Source organism: Oculina patagonica, chromosome 14 (assembly GCF_052425735.1).
Source record: "Oculina patagonica isolate OP01 chromosome 14, crgOcupat, whole genome shotgun sequence".
NCBI lineage: Eukaryota > Metazoa > Cnidaria > Anthozoa > Scleractinia > Oculinidae > Oculina > Oculina patagonica.
Window position 1 is genome coordinate 16,550,398 of NC_135771.1, and position 22,361 is coordinate 16,572,758.

The following is a 22,361-nucleotide window of genomic DNA, read 5'->3' on the forward strand; positions in this document are numbered from 1 at the left end:
TTGTGAAATAAATAAATAAATAAATGCAAATGAGAAAGATAAAATAGAATAATAGAATAGATCAGGAAGGTCAAAATAATCAACTTGGGATTGAAAGGTAAATTAGCCGTCCTAGCAAATTTGGAAAGCTGACGATTCAAGCATCAGTCTTTCGTCAGAGTTAAGTTTCATAAACTAATAGCTCAAGAAAAAATATATATCAATGGACTGGTTTACTGATTGATTGAGTGGTTGAACGATTGATTGATTGATTGATTGATTGATTGATTGATTGATTGAATGATTGATTGAATGATTGAATGGTTAAATGATTGGTTGGTTGGTTGGTTAATTGATTGGGAATTTGACCATCTCGTATCTCGCGTTAACTTCAGCTAAAAAAGTGTCTTCTTTTCTAGGACAACTTCAGTACTTTTGAATACGCCCTGTTTAAAACCTTTGCAATGACTCTGGGTGAATTGAACTACGAGTCAGACTTCATACCTGACGTCAAACTGCACTATCCTTTGGCTGCCAATGCCGTGTTCGTGTTTTTCTGCCTGGCAATGCCTATCATCCTCATGAACATGTTGGTATGTAATTTGCTAGTTGTATTTTAATTATATGGTTTCCGCCGAACATTCGAGCAATGCAGGAAAAAATAGAGTTACCAAAGAGATCTCATGGCATGCATGGGATAGCAAAATGGATTTGAAATTTTCTACATTTCAGTCAAAACGGACGTTTCGTGCCAGTTTAAAACAAAATGGCGCACGATTTAAACATTTGTACGAGTTTTGACTTAAATTTTCTCGAGAATGCTTTGGAGTTTAATCACGGGGTCACTGAGAAAAGTGAATTGCAGTGAGATGTTTCAAATAGTATGTAACATGTTACCGTGCTATGAGTAGGTTTTTGGTAATAAATGTGTGCACTCATTGCTCGAACTTTCAGCGGAGTACGTCTTAATTTTCTAGACTGCAAGCAAGTCTCTTCATATTTACACTCAGCTTTCGACGTAGTTTTCGTCAGAGAATGATATATTATGTTGACTTTGAAATTGTAGTCCATGTGCAGTATATTTAGTCCTTTCTGGATATAGAATGTAATGTTTCAAAGTTGTTTTAACACAAATTAATTGAAAAAATAAAATAAATTAAAGTTGAAGTACATCTGACCTCTTTACTATCGGTTTTGCTGGGGAAAATTCACTACATATTTTTTTTTTTGGCGTTATGCCGTTACTTCCGAGACTTTACTACTTCTATATTATATTTAAATATTATTTGTCTCTCAGTATAGATGCGTCTGGTTAATTATTTACCTTCTTACTATCAGATTGGTTTAGCTGTTGGAGACATCGACAAAATTCAGCAGAAGTCTGTCATGGCTCGTTACGTCATGCAGGTATGTAATGTATTTAATACTTATAATCAGTATTTTCTGAAGCGGAGTTTTGACTTCGCCGGGTGAACAAATGAAGTAAACCCAGATATAACGACGGCACCGTTGTTAAAACTAGCACTTTTATTATGTATTATAAAATGGTCGAGGAATTGCGCGCGCTGTGATTGGTCAATTCGAACACATTATAATCCCATAAAGCACGCTGCATACGTCACGTGCGTGCTTTATTGAGTTATAATGCACGCTGCTTACGTCACGAGTTTAAGCGCGCGCAATTTCTTAAACATTTCATAAAAGAAATAAAAAACTTTCTCCTCGTGCATTATTCAGTTATATAAGCACTCGGGAATTTTTAAGAACACTCGAGAAGTGCGAGAAGCACTCGGCTACGCCTCGTGCTTCTCTATGCACTTCTCTCGTGTTCTTAAAAATTCCCGCGTGCTTATATAACTCAATAATGCACTCGGGCGCGTTTTTTATTTCTTTAGTAGATTGTGATTTTATAGTAAGGCGCTTGTTTTCACATGATTTTGATCTATTTTATTTGAAGGTCGAATTGCTGTTGGAGATTGAGGAATCTCTTCCTCAATGGATTTTAAGGCGAGTTCAAGTTGACAAACACGAAGAGTTTCCAAACAGGAAGTCCAAGCTACAGACGAAGGTTCGAAGATAACCAAATTGATTACTTTTTCTATTGCCAGTCTATTGTATTCCTTCGGAGCCATTATCTGTTTCGTCACAACTCTTCTCCCTTGGGAGAAGCCATTCGGTCGGTCGGTCGGTCGGTCGGTCGGTCGGTCGGTCGGTCGGTCGGTCGGTCGGTCGGTCAGTCAGTCAGTCAGTCAGTCAGTCAGTCAGCCAGTCAGTCAGTCAGTCAGTCATTTTATTTCTTGTGTGTGTTTTTAAATTTGATTTCTGTGCATATTTAATTTTCAGTTATACGAGAAGATCATTGGCTTTGGAAAAGCAGAAACCAAAGGAGAGGATGACAGTATTCCCCCAGCCATGGCACACATTATCGACAAGATGTTGGAGCAGGATTCAAAGTAAAGTGCCTAGTCTTTTCTCAAGACTATTTTTCCTCGACAGCGGCAGCCCTTTTTGTTGCAACTGATCTAAACTAATGCGTTACAAAGTAATGCTGACGCCTGCAAGTATTCATCTGAAACAACAGGATAAAGGACATTGAAGCACAGCACCTCTTTTTCTCTTGAAAATTGCATTTTTTGGCATAACGTTAGAGGTTCTATTAGAAAAAGCCAAAACGCATAAATTGGTTGTATTTATTGTCATCACTTCGCATATAACATTCTTCTAGTGTAATGGCTGGCTATCATTGGAGGTCCTCCAGATGGAGCCATCGCCAGGGCCTGTACGGAAACAAACCTTTGGAAGCACCCTATATTTTATTAGCTATGAAATTTTACATTCCGGATCAATTCTTTTGTATATAGCCGACTGGTCTGCCTCCTGCCAGTTGGGATTTTTAACCATGTTATGTTATGTTCAATTAAAATGTATGTTTCCTGTGTTTCAGTGGCATGCCTTTAAACTAGCTATCTCGAAGCTAAGTGCATGACCACTACAAACAACATTTACATTTACATTTTTTTTTACATTTTCTCGCGGTTCACTGACTGCTATTACCCATGTTGATAAATTTCTTTGTTTTGAAATCACAGAATTGAAGAGATACACTCTATGCTGAAAGAACAGTCCAAAATCCTGAAGGCCATCGGTCACCGCGAGGGAGTGGAAGAGAATGGCGGAAATAAAAAGAGCATTATGGGATGGTTCTTTAAGAAACATTAGGTGCTCTGGACGTGTTGATAGAGCACAGATGCCAGAAAAAATCTCTTATTTGCTACTTTCTGTGTCAGTATATTGCTAATATGACACAAGTGTAATTATGATAAGCTAAAATAAAATATGCTAAGACAAGATTTATAGAAGAACTGCGCTCATTTTTTCTCTCGCTCGTGTACGTCCTGAAAATGTTTCTACTGATGACGTGGTTCTGCTTAGATTCGTGCAGTATCTCTGATTGGCGGTCACACATTTTAATTCCCATTTTCGCGCGAAAATAAAGCTAAGTCTAGAATATTTAATAAATGTTATAGTGTTACAATCATTGTTGTATCAATAACTGATAAATAAATACTGAAATAAATGCCGTATGTAAAGATGAATCTTTTGTTGTATATGTTATACTTAGTGTTTTCCTCAGTGCTTTATAAATATTGATGGCGCAAGATGCCCATTGGCTACTGCTCTGGACTTCGAGGTGAGCGGTCCTGGATCAAGTCGTGGCCGCGGTCATTCACGGTGTTATGTTCTTGGTCAATATACTTACAGTAGGCCTACTCTGGGACCCAAAGTCGCCGTAACTTTGGGCGACTTTAGGCGATTTTAGCTTATTTTGTCCAAAATTACGGGCGATTTGGGGCGATTTAAGGCGATTTTGGACGACTTTGGGCGATTTTGAGCGACTTTAGGCAATTTTAGGTGACCTTTTAGGCAATTTTACGTGACCGACCTAAGTACAGTTGTGGTATACATGTACATGTGGTATACCATAAAGCATTGTTACAGAAAATATCTATATTATTTAAAGCGACTTAGAGCGACTTTGTGCGACTTTAGGCGACTTTGGGCGACTTTAGGCGATTTTGAGCGACTTTGGGCGATTTTGGGTCCCAGAGTAGACAGTGTTTTTTCCCTACCCAGGTGTATTAAAATAGGTACGGGCCAATTACATGATACCCCGTTCTAGAAATAGGTACATTTTTTAGCACCCCATTTTGGTTGCTGATAGCTTGAAAATTTCGTGCGCTCGAAATATCATATCCCGTTCTAGGAATCGTCCAAAAATTGATACCCCGTTCTAGATCGGGACCCCAAAATTACGACCCCGTTGGGCTGCACATACCCGTATAGGCACTTGGGGAGTACCCTCGGGTTGTTACCCTGCGATAGACTGGCATCCCATTAAGGGGGGAGTACAAATATTCCACGTCTCTTCATGCTAGGGAAACCTGAAATAAACGCCGGCCCGACGGGCCACTACGCTCAAACACAGGATTTACCTTTAACTTTACTTCTCATATCTAAAATAACCAGATAAGAATAAGCGCTGCATTTGAAAGCTCTCATTTATTTTGTATTTTCAAGTGTGGTAACCTTTGCTCCAGTACAAGCAACTGCTTAGCGCGAAGAAATGTTTCTGAAACAAAGCGTGAAAAATAACACCCTTACAATGAGATGTTTACTAGTGCATTGTGCTTATGAAATGTACGTAATAAAAATAAATTGTAAAAGCAAAACAATTCTTACTCTCAAATCGCTCGCGATCGGACTGAAACCTTATCTTTAAACATTTCAGGGTTAACTTCCTTACGATGACATACCCGTATTCCATTATTGTACAATAAATAATTTATGAATCGACAGAAGTTTTGGGCCTTAGAGTATAGCAGAGCACATGATAGTCCTGTCGCCATAGGAAGTTTGTGTCGGATAAGTTTAAAATTGTACTAAGCTGCAGTCTGTTTTAGGATAACTTGGAAAGAACACGCTCTAACGTTTAACCTGATAGCGACGGAATCAGTGAGAAATAACTTCTTACCCGGTTTCTACTTCACTATATTGAAAACTTGTTGACTGAGAAGGCTGGAAAACGTGAAGTGGACAGCTTGTTTCATTGTTTTGTTCTGGACGTTTAAAGGAAGAGGTACGTGTTTATACAAAGCGATAAAGCCTGGTCCGCAGGCAAGTACGTTTATAATCAGTTCCAAACCTTTTTCAGTATATAATCACGGTATCCAGCGTGACATCCGGGATATTAAAGAGCAGACTCGGAAAAAAGAAAATCCAAGTAAAATTAAAGTGGACTGATCTGTCTTGAAGAACGGTACTTGATCAATCGACAAATGAAAAGACGAATGGAAAATGACTGACGCGCGTTTGCGAGGATGAAAGTGGATAATGAAACGACTAAAGTGGACAAGTTTTAAACTTGAGGACTAGAGGGAGGGGTGTGGTTTGGTTTTAAATTTAGCTAGAAGTCTCTGGAAATTTTACAGAATTCGTATTCCTTTTGCCTTAAGGCATTATTTTAACCCTTGGAACTTGTCAAGCCAAACGATAGATCTTGACTGTTAAAAATAATACATTTTCTCCAAAGAGCCATCGTAAAATAATTCACCATAAACAAAAGAGCGTTTTCATATAACGTCACGGCAGCATACATGTGGCCGCTTGTCACGTGAGTGAAAACGCTCTATAAGTTTATTTCAATTTTGATCTTATGACAGCCTTTGTTGTTAAGAATTGCCTAATGCTGAAAAAATGGCAGGTTTAAATAAGGTATTGGACATGATTTTTTTTTTATTGAATGCAATTACATTCACTTGCAGTTACAACCATGTACACTAACTTACAATTCCATACATTTAGTTTACTTACATTAGTTCTGTATATGTGTTGTGTTGTTCGTCCTTCGTATTCGAAGATGACCATAAGACATCTAGATTCTTTGATGAGTGTGGAGATGGCTGATAAGGCCAATCTGGGCAAGGAAGCCTCTCCCACATGTGGAGCAGACGTGGGTAGGGGCTGTGCTGTTTGTGCTGACGACTCTTCCCTTGCGTGCTGCTCGCTTCTCCTCGGCTTGACGGGACCTGCGTTTCTCTGCTGCCTGGGCTCCTTTGGTGATGCATTGGCGCCAGGAGGGTCTGTCGGAGGCAAGAGACTCCCAGGACTCAGTGCTGATGTTAAAGTCTTTTAAGGAGAAGAAAGGGAAGAGAAGTGTACTTTCAAGCTTTTCCGAGATCAAAGTTCTTCATGTATATTTACAGAAAAATGAATGCTTACGAGAGGGTGCCACTTTTTGCTATTGTTGTTTTGTCTATTGTTTCTAATCGCTATATTGGACATGAATTTGCTAGGTCAGGAATGTGGAAGACAGTTTTCAGATGAGACCTCGGAGGATGCTTCCAGGCGAATTGTGGGAGGACAAGCCTGCAGTGTGTGCCGCTGGCCATGGCAAGTAGCTCTGATCGCAAACGGTCAGCAAGTCTGCGGGGGGTCCTTGGTTACCGATCGTTGGATCGTCACTGCTGCTCACTGTTTTGATTCAGGTTTTGTATCGTTCTGTTTGTTAAACTTAATGTAAACTTAATGTAAGTAGTGTTAATTTATCTTAATTCGTGGACTATAGCACTGGAAAAGTTGACAATTTACATAGTATGTAAACAACAAGTAAAACAGTCTCTGGCGAACCCCGACCAAGATAAATCCGTGATAAGACACAGTATTTATTTACCAGGCCCGGCATTAATAAAATGCAAGAAGTAAACATTTTCACGGAACATTTCAGTTCTTGTCCTTCCAGAACGAACATTTTGAGAGCTTAAAGCATATCCAGTGCAAATAGAATTGATCCAAAACACCAGTCCCTAGGCAGAGTACAGGAAACCATAAATACCGTAATGATTCGATTTAGCGCCCGGGGCGCTTATTTACTTTTGGCATCTCAAGGGAGGGCGCTTATTCAATTTTTTGAGAAACAAACAAATGTTCAAAACAAAACTTAATAAATATTAAAATAACTAACAAGAACAGAAACTGTAATAGCAACAAATTGTTAAAAGTCAGTTACTTTTAAAAGAATTGCTCATTTTAGCAGTGAATATATTCATGCACGGTAAGGTGAATGTTCTTGAAATTTATCTGCGATAACTAACAATAAGAAAACCTTATAACAGTGGGGGCGCTTATTAGAATGGGGGAGCTTATTAGAATAGGGGCGCTTATTGACAAAAACACATTTGAAGGGGGGCGCTTTTTCGGAAGGGGGCGCTTATTGGAAGGAGGGCGCTAAATCGAATCATTACGGTAATACAGAACTATCTGGAATGGGCATCAGTCCCTATGATGGCCTGTTTGTACAAGCCGAAGTGGAATGCAGTACACGTTAGGGAGGTGTGATCAGGCCTACCAAGAGACTGATGCTTGAACTTTAATTAATTCTAGTCGCTCGATATTTTTCTTAGTATGTAGTTTTGAAAACCACTAGTAGGTTTTCGAGCTATGAAGAAGAATTAAACATGTTTGTAAAAAGAAACTTTTGCGTGTTGCTGGAAACTTTGGGCCGGTATGCCATTTAACGATCTCTCAAGCAAGATATTTATCTTTCTTAGTGTATGTGAAGATATATATTTTTTTCGTTTTACAGATGCTATTCCAACTCACTGGAGTGTTATTTTGGGTGAAGACAGTTTGATGGTAAACGGATCGCTCAAAAGAAGTTTAGAAATCGCTGCAATTTACCTTCACCCAGAGTACAAAACTAATGCTCCAGAATACGAGTTTCCCGCGGACTATGACGTAGGTAAGTCGAAAAATTTGGATTTTTTTTAGGTTTGATATCAAAACTCAATACAAGAAATGGCAACTTCTGGCGAATCTATGATATCATAGTGTTCGTTATAACGAGGATTTCGTTATATCGAGGTTCTGTTCCATACATTATGCTGTAACTTTGGCTGGGCTGAAGAATATCGATTTTTTATAGCGTTAAATAGAGGTTCCACTGTATTGAACGAATAGAGCAGTCAATGTCAAGAGTAATGGGCTCCTGCCAATGTACAGAAAATTTAAGCTCATAAGTTTGAAATAACTACTCTAAATTGCAACCTGTTATGCTTACATTGCTAACTGCGACCGAAAATGCTCCTCTAATACTCCATCGCCTTCCAAAATGTCAAAAAATGCTTCTGAATCGTCTTCCCGAACAAACAGATCGTGTGCACCATCCGCCATCTTTAATGAACTTGTGCACCTTCAGAGTCACGTGATGGGTCTGTTCAACTGCCTTCAATATCGGAGACCTTTGAAGTTCGCCGGCTTTCATAACCAGTCTCCTCTACTAATTATGCTGATATGTCCAACGCTAATGAGAAACACGCCCCTTTTTGATAGGTATCACAAAGTGTCCTCATCAATAAAAGCTCACCAAAACACAACTAATAATATGAAAATGGTAAATAACCAAGTCAAACATGGAATACTTATAAAACAATACTTGCGTTTAATCCTGGAGATGTGTGCTTAAGATAAGATAAGATAAGATAAGAACTTTAATAGTAATCTCCCCATAGGGCATTTCAGAAACTATTTACAATAAAAAATAAATCTACTTAACACTAATATTTACAAATAAAATTGAAAACTAAATAAAATAATGATTAAAAGTTTAAAAGAAGATGATCCCTAAGCTTTGATTTAAAAGAGTACAGAGATTAAGCGTTTTGGATTTTAATATCAAGGCTGTTCCATAGGTTTACGGCTCTGTATGTGAATGTTCTTTGGCCTACTGCGGTCCTGAACAATGGAATTTGCAAGCTCTGGTGTTGGCGGGTTTTTCGTCCATGAACATCAGACCTTTTACAAAACTTGTTGCTTGTTGCCAAATAAGAAGCGAAGTAAGGCACGCAATCAAGTCGTTCACACAGTAGTTAATTCCATAAGTAGTTCATGTAAAGACTTGGGGCGATTTTTTCTGGTATTTGACAGTATAACAGGTTGTCCAAATGGAGACTAAAATGACGCCATATCAACGGCTTGCAGCTACTTAACTTTTTGAAAACAATGAGCGAACCCCGGGGGGGGGGGGCGTACTTGGGTAAATATTTGTTGGGTATGTGCCGCTGGCCTCTCAGAACCCCTACCCCATTATAGTCTTATTCTATGGGCAATTATAGACCCCATCTTAGTCACTTTTAGGTAAATTTAATTTTTACGACCCCAACTTAGTCACTATCTGGGAGCTGTTTGTCAAATATTAAACAACAGCAATAAATACGGTAAAATTTTTTTCGGCGAATATTTCCGTTCATAAATCACAACTTGCTAGGTACTCTCAAAATCCCGGAAAAGTGTGACCCCATTCTAGTCACCCTATAAAAAATGCTTGAAATGGCGACCCCCATTATAGTCAGTCCAGTCGTGAAAATGCGACCCCATCCAGCGGCACATCCCCATTAGCCCATTTATAGGAAGTGCCCCCCCCCCCCCCCGGGGAGCGAACGCATTTTGAGAGAGCGAACGTGATATTGGATTCAGAAAACAGGGGAGACCAAGAGAGCTCTCACGGGGAAGCTTAATTTGTAGTAGGAGTGAGGCCGAAGGGGGGTAGGGGAGTGGAAGAAAAAACCCATGCCCCCTCTTGACCTCGTCCCAGCTTTCAACGCTACTTCACCCCCTTCCCCCAATCATAACTTTACAATAAGGGTTTAAGAAACAACAATAAAGCTTCATCAGCACCAGGATGGCCGAGTGGTTAAGGCGTTGGACTTAAGATCCAATGGACGAATTGTCCGCGTGGGTTCGAACCCCACTCCTGGTATTTTTTTGCACAAGTTCTTAAAAATCAGAAGTCCATTTTTCTTTTTAGTTGTTTTTTAAGACTCTTATTGGAGATTTATTAGGGAAAAATTGCCCGAGAGATAGTCGTATTGCGACTCCAAGATGGCGTCCATATATAGTTGAAGAAAATTATGCAGCATTTGTCCAATGAAAACAACGCATTTCAGGCTGAACAGACGGTAACAATTGTACAGTAAACGTAAACCTTGTGAGGCGCTTACTTCTTATTTATCTGGCGGAGGCGGGATTAATATAAGGGTGAGAGGTTGGTCAATGGATCTATTTTTCTATTATGACAAGCAAATGAGAAACATTGTACATTTCATTTTTTTTTTTTACTGGGATTTTAAATTTCGAGGATAGCCCGGCAAGAATGATGATGTGAGAATGCTAAAAATGAACTCAAAAGAAACTCAAAGAACTCAAAAGAAGCACAGAAAGCCAAGAAGCGGATGGATGGGCAAAATTCGAGAAGGTTAAAACGGTTGTGTTCGGTAAATTAAAAAGGGGGGGGGGCCCCCCCTTTTTTAATTTTTTCAAATTAAAGTGGCACACAATGCTCGAAAATCATCCTTGTTTGTTATGTGACCGTGTATTTGCCAATAAAAGACTTTTGCCCTGCCAATTTAAAGTTTAGAGCTCTTTATAAGCGAAAATAAATGGAACTACCTAAAATACCGTGACCTAGCCCCTTTAATAAACCGACTTTTTAAATATTTTCTTTTTCACAGCCATGGTTCTCTTAAAGAAGACATTGTCAATAACGAACAGCTCATTTCCGATTTGCCTGCTGCCGAACGAAGCAAGTTTTCTCCCAGGCACTGCCTGTTACGTCACCGGCTGGGGAAGACTGGCGCCTAATGGACCTCATCCGACGATTCTTCTCGAAGCCCAGGTTCCTCTCGTCTCCAGAGAGTTGTGTAACATCCCGGAGATTTATGACGGCATCATACATGAAAGAGCGCTCTGTGCCGGTCCAGCCGAGGGAGGAGTGGGGCCGTGTCAGTACGACAGTGGAGGACCGCTGGCGTGCCAAGAGCGTGGGCTCTGGTATCTAACTGGAATTGTTTCATGGGGTGTAGGGTGCGGGGAGCCTAATAAGTTTGGTGTGTACAGTGACATGAGCGTGCTGACTGATTGGGTGAAAAATATGATTGCTACAGACGGAGAATTTATCAGATGAAAGTGACACTAAGAATTTTAGTGCTTGCAACTGCAGGCAACAAATGAAGAAAATCATCATTTCAACAAACTTATGGCTCATTTCATGTTATTTTTCATTTCATTTCGATTTATTCATTTTAATACAATAAGACAATATACACCGAAGAGAGAAAAATGTAAAGAATTGAAGAACTTTAAATAAAACAACAAGACAATACTTTAGATAGGAATAGGAAACTTTAACTAAGGCAAAACCGCATAACTACAAGCGGGTTTGGCCAAATATCGACTCTTTAAACATAATTCTTCAATTTACTTCCACTCCGATCTCTTCGTAAGGTGTTCGAAATTTCTTTTAACATACGATGCTAAAAAATTATTCTCTTACTTTTCTGAAAACATGGTTAATAACAAAATATATATTTATAAAACTGACGGTCGTTCCGTACGCCTTAAGCTGCGTTCACATTTAACCCGAAACATGTTTAGAATAAAATATGTTTCAACGGAACATGTTTCACCTAAACATGCTTGTTATTGCATTGTTCACATTAGGTGTTAGTTTCAAACACGTTTCATGCCAGGTGTGTAATTTATGCGCTTCACGGTTCTTGCATAAATCTTCACCGTAAAAATATAGCTCGAAATTACAATAAAGTTTTCATTAAATCTTTGTCTTTCTGTCTATTTTCTAGCCCTTTGATGAAGCAGGGCTTTTAACCGTTTAGCAAGAAGACAATATTGCCCGAATTTGCGGTTGCAGAAGATTTTTATTTTGTGAAGTTTGTTTTTCAATTGCAATGCTGCAATGCTGCACGCTTGTTGCCGCCTTCGTAAACTTTCGTGGCGATATTTTGCTAAATATTCTGCTTTCTATCCGTCACCGATAATTCATATTGTATCGCTTTATTAGCCCATATGTTAAATAAACATTTGGTCTCATAGAAAGCCCAATTTTGAAGCTTTTGAGCACTCGCCTCCTCACCGCATGTCCGCCATTTTTAACTTGTTCAGTCTGATCATGATTGAAACTACCTCGTGAGGTAGTTTCAATCATGATCATTTTTCAATCATGATTCGCGCAATGCACTGCCTGATGTGAACACTTTTCACAGCGAAACATGTTTCATTCGTGATCAGACTAATAATGTTTCAGCCTAATGTGAACTCAGCTTTAGTCATAATCAAAAATTTCTCGGCTCAATGGGTTTACCCATTTCGCTTAAGTATGGATGCTCCGCTCGCGCGCGACTTTTGCGCGCGCGGGAGCTCCACTACTCACTAGAAACGAATTCGATAACATTTTTTATTGTTTTCTTTATTTTTTGTCAAATATTACTTTTAATTGAGAATCTTTTAAAGTATTAAATATAATAAAATATAAGCCTAATAAAGTTGTTAAAAATTATAATTAATTCTCTTGTTTACTGGGAAGTCTACGTGGAAGCTTTTATAGAAAGTCGGTTTAATTTTGGCAAGATGATACTAAAAGTTTAATTGGATTGGTGGCTTAAGGAGGCTCGATGTGGTTTTTTTAGCCAAAGAGTGGTTGTTTTGAAAATTAAAATTATCTAGGAAGCCAGTATTCGATTTTTGCCAAAATACATCATAATGATCAAATATGACCAAATTTTAATTTTTTATCCGTCACTTTGTCACAAAGGTTACCATAGCAACGATTGACGTTCTCTTTTGTTCTCAAACAAGCTTGATTTTCTCGAAATCTAGATTTACTCTTGGTGTTTATTTTTTGATATGTTAAAGTTTAGTAGATTGACTAACTGTTGACGAAATTTTAGAAAAATCTGTACGAGCGTTTTTAAGTGAATCAAAAATGAAATTTTCAGAAAAACACCATTTTAATATAAAATAGGCGCTTTAAAATTGTTTCGTATTATTTGAGTACAGTTACTTTCACTGAAATATAGATATTTACACCACAAAAGACCAATTACTAAAAGCGAAAGACTTTTTGCTTTAATTTGTTAAAATATATCGACTGCCGATTGTAGGAAATTATAAGAAAGTACCAAAAACTTCATTCTTGATTTACTCTAAAACGCTCTTACAAATTTTCCTAAAATTTTGTGTACAGGTAGTCAATCTACTATACTTGAACATATAAAAAAATGAATACCAAGAGTCAATCTAGATTTCTAGAAAATCAAGCTTGTTTGAGAACAAAAGAAAACGTCAATCGTTGCTATGGTAACCTTTGTGACAAAGTGACGGGTAAAAAATTAAAATTTGGTCATATTTGATCATTATGGTGTATTTTGGCAAAAATCGAACATTGGCTTCCTCGATAATTTAAATTTTCAAAACATCCACCCTTTGGCTAAAAAAACTACTGTAACATCGAGCCTCCTTAAATTGGAGTTTTGTGAAAAAATAGAATAAAAGGTTATGCCGAAAGTCGGAAGACCAATCTAAAAATCAGTGAATTGCTAACTATTTGCAAACTTCCTTCACGATATGATCAACTATTCCTTTGACAGCTTTCAAATCAGTTAACCTAAATAAATGACTTTTAACAGGTTTACTGGATAAAGCTGTCAGCTCTTCCTCATTCATTCTCTTGGTAATTCCGATCGCGAACATTTCAATTCCTCTCGTCTTCATCCGGTCAGCTTGCATCTTCACGAACTCGGTTCCAAGGCCACTATATCCGTCTGTAACTACAACTGTTGCTTTCTTCACGCCTGTAACAAATTTAACAGTGGACGGAGTGTATCAGAAATTGACTTGTGTCAACCGTTTTCAGTCAAACCTCAATATAAGCTGAACACTACTGGAGAATGAGCAAGTGGCCTCTTATATTAGAGGGTAAAGCTTGCGTTTTGTGAAAAAATTATTTTATCAGGCTTGTTTAAGTACAGACAATTACGCCCGGCCGCTAGAAATAGTAAATAAACTGAACGAAAAACAGAAACAAACGTCAGGGTTTACTCTTGTTCTGCCCTCATCCAGAGCTCCTTGTTACTGATTTTTCTGACTGGTGTATCTTTTAAATCGTTCTTAGATCAGGAAGATTAGCCTTCTGTATGGTAATCCCCCAGGGGGGGGGGGGGTGGGACGTACTCCGGCTTGTAAATGACGGGGATGATCGAATGAAGGCAAAACTCAGGACCCAAAAAAATCCCTAAGTCTTCCGACATTAATTACCCCAAAAAAATCCGTGGACTAAAAACAACCCCCCAAAAAATCCCTTGTAAAATTACCCCTTAATTGCCAGGAGGGGCAATAATATAACACAAAGAAGACCATCAAAAATTGAACGCTCGTGTTTGTTTATTCATCATACCATAAATACGCCAAGGCTGCACCAAGACACTTTAGTTCGTTTTTAACACACAAAAAATCCCCTTTTTAAATCAAGTCACCCCCAAAAAATACTTGCCAAATTTTTTACCCCCAAAAAATCCCTGAATCAAAAATTTCAAACCCCAAATCCCCTAGTATGCCTATTTTTACCATTTGACGCGGACATTGAGAACGAGGACTGGACTTTGTGAGGCCTGCTTCATTTAGAGGTGGGCCCGTTAATATTTTCAATATCGTAGTGACTACAATTCCAAAACTCAGACAACTGGCTGCTAAAGAAACGGTGGCCACTTAATAGTTGTTTGACTGTATCTTTTAGCAAAACAAGTTTCTCTTATTCAAACACATCAACAAACCATTTTCCTTCCAGAATGACATTTACCTAACTCTAAAAACACTGGAAAAGGTTTTGCCATATATTTTGGTTTTATTCAAAGGTCTTTCAAAACATTATTTTATGCAAAAACGTTCCGAAGATGCCCTAAGAAAGGTTTTCGAATAAAAACGAAATATTGGCTTAACCATTTCCAGTCTTTTAGAGTTTGTTTTAGCAAAAAAAAATACACACTGCTAACCAGGCCTTCCGATTCTTGACCCAGACTTGGCCGAAAACACCTCAAAATTGACCGCTTCCATAGTTTTTCCAGTACCACTTGAAGATGCCTCATAGAAAGCATTGCTTATGATGTTTTCTAGCTTTCCCTTGTCTTGATCATCAGAGAACCTGGATAAAACATTAATATGCTGCGAGTACGCCACAAAAGCAACGCGAACGTTTTTGGAGGATGTTGTAAATCTTCTGGAAAGTGTCTTGGCAAAGTTTTTGGCCAGGTTAAAATTGTCTTCACCTATACTTGCTGAAGCATCAAGAATGATAGCCAAGTCGATCTTTTTGCTGCATGTTTCTGTTTTCCCTGTGAAAAGAAAATTAAAAAAGTGTCCTGTATGATAATTTGAATACGATATTAATTCCGTGCAAAGCCTGAATGCTGGCGAGAAATAAAGCAAAAATGTGCGTACAGTTAACTAAGTTTTTGAATAATCGGGGATTCTTACACCTTGACTTGTCATTTTTTGTCCGTTGGTTTCTCTTTACTTTGACCAAAAATTCTAACAAACATGCTAGATTTGACTGTTAAAATAAAAAGATTTGAATGGTGATAAAAATATGGCACTGTTCCACCCCCAATACATGCCAAGACACCTGTAATAATCCTAAACTCTTGCGTAACCATGGCTACGTGACTACATAAGGCTAAAATACGAAGTCATGCATCAGAGGAGTATTTTTGACGAACTTCAAGGTGTTACGAAATATGACGAGGCACTATTTCAACATATTTTCTCAATCGAATTAAGCTAAAACTAGGAATAAAAATTTAGATAAAGATAGTACATTTTCAAGCTTTTATTTGGTGTCCCTAATTGCATAAAAAACGAATTAATTCCTTTACGACCTCACCGTCAACACTCACAATCAAAAGGCCTAAAATAAAACCGTGCACCGTAAACTGCAATGTTACTGTGAGCCGTCAAAGCTACCTTAACCACCACCCTCATTACTCGCTAATAACGACATTATAGGAACCAACAAAAGAGCACCAGGATGGCCGAGTGGTTAAGGCGTTGGACTTAAGATCCAATGGACGAATTGTCCGCGTGGGTTCGAACCCCACTTCTGGTATTTTCTTTGCACTATTTTATAAAAATCCGAAGTCGATTTTTTCTTTTTAGTATAACTGTTGTTTTTAAACCTCTTATTGGAGAGTTACTTTTAAGGGTGAAAAACTATGCCGGAGATCTTGAGTACGGCTCTATTTTATTATTTTTCCTATTTTAATTTGTTTGGTAAAGAAACCTAGGAAAGATTGTGTCTCTGAAATCTTAAGCTTTGTTCACACTAGGCCAAAATATGATTAGTCTGATCACAAATGAAACATGTTTCGTTGTAAGAAGTGTTCATATCAGGCAGTGCATATCGCAAATCATGACTGAAACATGATTGTTCGATTCTGATCATGATTAAAAATAACTCAGGCAATTCTCGGTTTTCACGTGACGTCATCAAAATTGGAAAATCCAGAATCGCGAGTTTCATGACTTTTTACCCTCCACTGGCTATTAGACGTCCTCGACATATATCTTATTGAAGGTTTTCAGCTCGTTAGCATCCGCCGTTTTTAAGATATAACATTTTGAATTTCGGAGTTTTGCGCCACACGACATCAGAATAGCCGCTGAAGGCTGTCACGTATACAAGTTAAAAAATGCTTCATCTAGTGATTTTTAACGATCTGAACAATTGAGGTTTTACAAGAAGTGTTTGTGTAAGTGTTTACGTATACACGGAGGTAAACTGACCGCTTTTTATAGCAGAAGTGAATGCCAGATGTTTTCATTCATTTCCGGCGGCCATCTTGGTACCCCTTCACACGGACTCCAGCATGGAATTTCCATACTGTGCTCTCTAAAATTTCGTGAAACATTTTAACGGATAACTCGAGTACGGAATACCGTACAGACCTGAGACTTGGACACGTAGACTATCTAGTAATTTTCTACAACCTGTAATATTCTTGATTTTTTTTACTCAAACGATTTGGATTTATTTTTTGCAGAGCGTGACAGTATCGTTACTTGCGTGACAGTGAAAACCAGCAATAGTTTCAATCATGATCATGGTTACTGCATGTTTTACTCCATGGTAAAGTTTTTCCGTCTCGTTGATGCTTTCTCGGGAATTCTTGAACTAACAACAAGCCCAGTATAACAGGAAGTGGAAAGAGGTGGATTAGAGGTGAAAATGCCACAAACGCAAAATTTTGAAAATTTGAAAATGTAGAAAATGATTTGTGTTAGGGAATCTTGACATATTTGTATTTGTATGCATATCTGAGCAAAACTGCCATAAAATGCGTTGCCAGTAAAAAGCAAGGTTTGTATCTATTTGGCTCATAAAAAATAGTAATGACTGCTTTCGAGGCAAGTGGCTCATTACGCCGAAGCACATCTTGGTTTCTACGAGTATTTTTTTCCTTGCCCTTTGAATAGGATGCTTGTCCATCGCAGGGTTAACCCAGCGAAAAATTCGCCGGTATTCATTTAAACACCTTGGTGGAGAGAGGCGCCATAAGAGTAAAGTGTCTTGCCCAAGAACACAACACAGTGACCCAGGCAAGGACTCCGACCCAGACCGCTCGATCCAGAGTCAGGCGCACTAAGCATTGAGCTACCGCGCCTCCCAAAATTTAGCCCATAACTGACTAAAAATGTCAAGAATATCTTTAAATGCCTTTTTCCCAAAAATCTCCAGGCGCCAATGCAAAGGATTAAATCAATGGTTTGATGAAATTCGTTTTTTTTAATAGTTTAGCTCTGGCCGTTTAGAACTTTGTGGGTAAATGATTGTTATTTGTTTCACGACTGAGGTAGTGAGAGGACTAATAACTAGTTTAGTTGCGATAAGCTTTAAAGCAGACAGTTGTTTGAACAGCGTATTTAAAAAATAACTTATATGAAGACAAAGTCACAAAAATATTTTGTTTTGTTTGGTTTATTTTGCTGGTACTTTAGCCTTTTTCAATAGCGTTGGCGAGTATTTCTTCACATCAAACAAAGATGGCACCAGAAAGCGGGCGTTATCTTGGAAACGCCTATTTCTCAATTCTGACACTTTGGCCATTGTGTTAATAAAACAGCTTAACAATCAGTTTAAATTAACAGTTTTAAAATCCTCTTTGGATTTACAGGCCAAAAACGTTCAGCCGCCTATGAGATCAACTTTGTTTTCAATAGATAAATCTCAGTGGACCGCCTTCATGTAATTTTCTTGTTCTATAAGGGTGGCAATGGTATGTTACCGATTTCATCGTTTTAAATTAACTTAAAGTTTTCGTGAGTTATGATTTCACTTGCAATCCTGTAATCTACTTTAAGGCTAGGTCACGCACTAAAACCCTTTTTTCCGTTCTCTAATTTTCGGTAACAAAAATTTGATTACAAATTTGGCAAGGTCGCTTTAAACCATGTCACGGGTCGGTTTTCAAAACAAAGCTCTTCAATATGTTTTGAATAACAAAGCCTTTATTATATCGCCTTTTATTAAACTGGAGACTTGCGGACACAAAATATTCCCGTGACAAACATTTACCGCAATCATGTGAATGTTTTCTCTCTCAGGCCCGTGTTTGTTGCATTTGGTTTCCATTGTCTGTTTTGGGCTCCCGCAGTGCTTGATTCAATAGAGAACTGATACCCACTGGACTGACAAAATTTGTTTGGCTCGACCAAAAGTCTCGACAAATTTTGTCTCTACCAAATTTTGAAATTGGCAATCGTGGACGCAATTGAAAACACCAAATTTTTTGATAACCACAAACTGTCAATCATGTTAAAACTGTACACCTTCGATAACTTTCCGTTCGCTGAAAAGAGTCTTACGTTCCGGCCGATAAGAGCCGTATTTATCGCTTTTAGTACAGTTCAATATCCTTGGCTCGCCGCGCTTTCATTTTGATCAGCAGCGGTACTTGTACTCGGGCGGTTTAAAAATTGTGCCAAGCCAGGAGTACTTCGAGCCGTATATATTATATATTGTTGTGTGAGTCGATTGTCATTATATCTTTGCCGTCCTCTGCCGTTCACAGCTCAATTGTCGAGAAAAAATAAAATATTTTGGCAGACAACTGCCTTTAAAAGCGAGATCAAATATACTTGTTTGACGTTTTCTTTAAGATTAAGTCATGTTAATTGAAAAATCTGTCAGTTTTGACGCTTGACAAAAATTTGTCCTGCTCCGAGGCAGGTCGACGGCGCCTTGGAAGTTTGGTAAGGCTTGACAAAATTTGGTAGATCTGAAAATCACCGGGCGCACTTGTCTCACGGAACTGGTGACAGATTTTTTCGCAAAATAAACAAAAATGTGCCCAGTGCGTCCGGGCCCTAAGTAGCGAGCTGGTTGATTGCCTTGCTCTCTCTTATTTTGCTGTCAGTAGTTTTTCGATCGGTTCTGGTCCAACATCAGGTTAAGCATTTGTAAAGCTTGCTAGATAGTGGTTATAGCCACATTAAAGGGAATGTGTCACGGCTAAGTCAATTTTATATGTCATTAAATGTTTCCAAACATTTGCTATGAAACTATATGTTTGCAAAAAAATTAACTATAGCTTTATTGCAGCCAAACGTGTCTACCGCGCGTTATAATTAAAAGATACAAGCAGATAAGATAAACTTTCAAAACTGTTCCGCCGAACCATATTTCAAAAACCCATATCGCAATCCGTTTCAATTTTCGACACTTTTAATTATCCGTGCATTAGCTTCTTTTGCATTTGGTGTGTTATTTTAATGTTTCTTCACTGTTTTAGGAGGTAATTTAATATATTTAAACGAATTTCAGTTGATGGTCATTTTCTATGCCTAAATGTGGCTAAAATCCGTGACACGTAAGGACGTTCGCGCTAATTGTTTATGCGCATCCTTACTGCGCACGTAATTCATGTCCCAACGTCACGCCACGTCACTGATGCACGAGCGCGCGCGCTGAGAAAACTTTTCCAAACACATATAGGGTTGGTAGCCGTTGCGTTAACTTCGCTTGCAGTTTCCTCTCTTAAACGGTCGGTGACCCCCACTTTTTTCGAGATATACCAACTTTACTGATAAATCTCTACTGATTGACAAAAAATGAGCACATTTCCAATGTTGGAACTTTGTTATTTTTTCATTTTCTCCCCTCGCGCGCGACCAAATTAGTCACATTTTCCAGTCTCGAGTGTTCGCAAATCCAATTCTTTAAGGCAAGATTTTCCTTAAGGGACTTCAAAACCGAAATATATTTGTACAATAGACCCACTAAAATAAATTCAGACAAAGAAAGTTAGCCTACATCAATTAATTTAAAATATTTTGTCGCCCGAAGCCGCTGAGGTCATATCGAGTGACGAAGTGAAATTTATCCAAATACGCGCCCTCTTTCGGTTATCGTATTTCGGAAACGAAGTCGTTAACCCCCACCTTTTTTTACATTTCTGATAAAAGTAACTAATAAACTAGCTCTGGTGAAATTTTAAGAAAGATTGCAATGTTGGAAGATTTTCGCGTGAACGTCCTTAAATCTTCCTTTCCATCGAAATTATTATTTCAAATAGCCACAGGAACAAGTAAAAATTCGAACCAAATTGTTTTTATCAGAACGTACTAACTTACATGAAAGACAGTTAAAAGGTTGAAAAAGATTATTAATGCTTTGCCAAAGTTTGGCGGGAAAGTATCTCGGCTTCTTTGAAATTTTGGTGCAACCGACGAAATTTTTGCTAGCTACAAAAATTTGCAAATGGCACCGACAAGTCCACATTTCCCTCTTTGGAAACCAATTACTAGTTAAGTTGCGAAAAGCTTTAAAGCAGACAGTTGTTTGAACAGCGTGTTTAAAAATAACTTGTATGAAGACAAAGTCACAAATATATATTTTGCTGGTACTTTAGCCTTTTTCAATAGCGTTGGCGCGTATTTCTTCACATCAAACAAAGATGGCACCAGAAAGCGGGCGTTATCTTAGAAACGCCTATTTCTCAATTCTGACACTTCGGCCATTGTGTTAATAAAACAGCTTAACAATCAGTTTAAAATTAACAATTTTAAAATCCTCTTTGGATTTACAGGCCAAAAAACTTCAGCCGCCTGTGAGATCATTTTTGTTTTCAATAGATAAATCTCAGTGGACCGCCTACATGCAATTTTCTTGTTCTATAAGGGTGGCAATGGTATGTTACCGATTTCATCTTTTTAAATTAACTTAAAGTTTTCGTGAGTTATGATTTCACTTGCAACCCTTTAGGGCTAGGTCACGCACTAAAGCACTTTTTTTCGTTCTCTAATTTTCGGTAACAAAAATTTGATTACAAATTTGGCAAGGTCGCTTTAAACCATGTCACGGGTCGGTTTTCAAAACAAAGCTCTTCAATATGTTTTGAATAACAAAGCCTTTATTATAACGCCTTTTATTAAACTGGAGAATTTCCTGACACAAAATATTCCCGTGACAAAAGATTACCGCAATCATGTGAATGTTTTCTCTCTCAGGCCCGTGTTTGTTGAATTTGGTTTCCATTGTCTGTTTCGGGCTCCCGCAGTGTGCGATTCAATGGAGAACTGATACTAAGAAGCGAGTTGGTTGATTGCCTTGCTGTCTCTCATTTTGCTGTCAGTAGTTTTTCGATCGGTTATGGTCCAACATCAGCATTTGTAAAGCTTGTTATATACCGGTTATAGCCAGATTAAAGGGACGGTGCCACGGCTAAGTTAATTTTATGTTATTAAATTTTGTCAAACATTCGCTATGAAACTAAATGTTTGCAAAGAACTTTAATCTTCCTTTCCATAGAAATTATTATTAGAAATAGTCAGAGGAACGGGTATAATTCTCACCATTTTCAGATTAGCGTGTTGTTATCGGAACTTACTTACTTAGTACATGAATGATAGTTAACGTTAAAAAGGTAATATGTTTGCTTTGTCAAGTTTGGCAAAGCAATTTCAGTACTAAAGCTTCTTTAAAATTTTGGTGCAACTGGCGAAATTTTTGCCAGCTACAAAAAATCAAATTTGCAAACCATGGCTCGTAATTATTCGACGTTACCTGTTGGCAAGTAATTTCATCGCACGGAAACAAATTCACTATAATACGACCCGGCTCTTAGTGAACTGTAAACACCATACTAAGTGATATTTAAAAGTGTTTTAAAAACATAATTTTAAGTCCGCGAAGGTACATCTATTAAAAATTCTTCTCTATCGGCCTGGCTTGAAATTTGAAATGTTCTGAAATAAATTCAGATATCCAGTCCTCTGGATTTACCCACACATAGATGTTAGCTTACCTTGAGAAAACGTTACTCCTATTGCAAGCAGCAGAAAAGATGAAAACATCATTTTAAAGATAACACCGAGGAAAATTGAAAATTAAAATAAAGGCAAAGAATGTGTTAAGAAGCCGGTATGAAAAAGGCAAGTCGTGAAATCGAGTTCTGTGATTGGCTTGTCAAAACAAACGCTATTAA

The 22,361-nt window shown here is 38.1% G+C and overlaps 3 protein-coding genes and 2 non-coding genes across 9 annotated transcripts in view; 4 read left to right on the forward strand and 1 right to left on the reverse strand.

Moving 5' to 3' along the window:
- Nucleotides 1-3,575, forward strand: part of LOC144638603 (transient receptor potential cation channel subfamily A member 1-like) — a 35,546-nt gene extending 31,971 nt beyond the window's left edge. For all 5 annotated transcript variants that reach the window (XM_078497803.1, XM_078497802.1, XM_078497804.1 and 2 more), the window contains exons 25-29: nucleotides 399-572; nucleotides 1,318-1,386; nucleotides 1,937-2,047; nucleotides 2,323-2,432; nucleotides 3,069-3,575. In XM_078497803.1, coding sequence (XP_078353929.1) covers nucleotides 399-572; nucleotides 1,318-1,386; nucleotides 1,937-2,047; nucleotides 2,323-2,432; nucleotides 3,069-3,198 — 594 coding nt within the window. In that variant the 3' untranslated portion in view covers nucleotides 3,199-3,575. The remainder of the gene's footprint in view (nucleotides 1-398; nucleotides 573-1,317; nucleotides 1,387-1,936; nucleotides 2,048-2,322; nucleotides 2,433-3,068) is intronic.
- A 1,040-nt stretch (nucleotides 3,576-4,615) lies between these two features.
- LOC144638671 (testisin-like) lies at nucleotides 4,616-11,557 on the forward strand. The gene is made up of 4 exons (XM_078497892.1): nucleotides 4,616-5,116; nucleotides 6,333-6,524; nucleotides 7,622-7,777; nucleotides 10,545-11,557. The coding sequence occupies exons 3-4, from the start codon at nucleotides 7,669-7,671 to the stop codon at nucleotides 10,994-10,996; spliced, it is 561 nt and encodes a 186-aa protein (XP_078354018.1). The 5' UTR covers nucleotides 4,616-5,116; nucleotides 6,333-6,524; nucleotides 7,622-7,668; the 3' UTR covers nucleotides 10,997-11,557.
- Trnal-uaa (transfer RNA leucine (anticodon UAA)) lies at nucleotides 9,710-9,793 on the forward strand. The gene has a single exon. It is a non-coding gene; the product is annotated as a tRNA-Leu (tRNA).
- Nucleotides 11,558-12,083: 526 nt separating the features above from the next.
- LOC144638666 (matrilin-1-like) lies at nucleotides 12,084-22,291 on the reverse strand. The gene is made up of 3 exons (XM_078497886.1): nucleotides 22,182-22,291; nucleotides 14,877-15,215; nucleotides 12,084-13,679 (listed from the first exon to the last, which is right to left on the reverse strand). The coding sequence occupies exons 1-3, from the start codon at nucleotides 22,231-22,233 to the stop codon at nucleotides 13,429-13,431; spliced, it is 642 nt and encodes a 213-aa protein (XP_078354012.1). The 5' UTR covers nucleotides 22,234-22,291; the 3' UTR covers nucleotides 12,084-13,428.
- Nucleotides 15,902-15,985, forward strand: Trnal-uaa (transfer RNA leucine (anticodon UAA)). The gene has a single exon. It is a non-coding gene; the product is annotated as a tRNA-Leu (tRNA).
- Nucleotides 22,292-22,361: the final 70 nt, after the last annotated feature.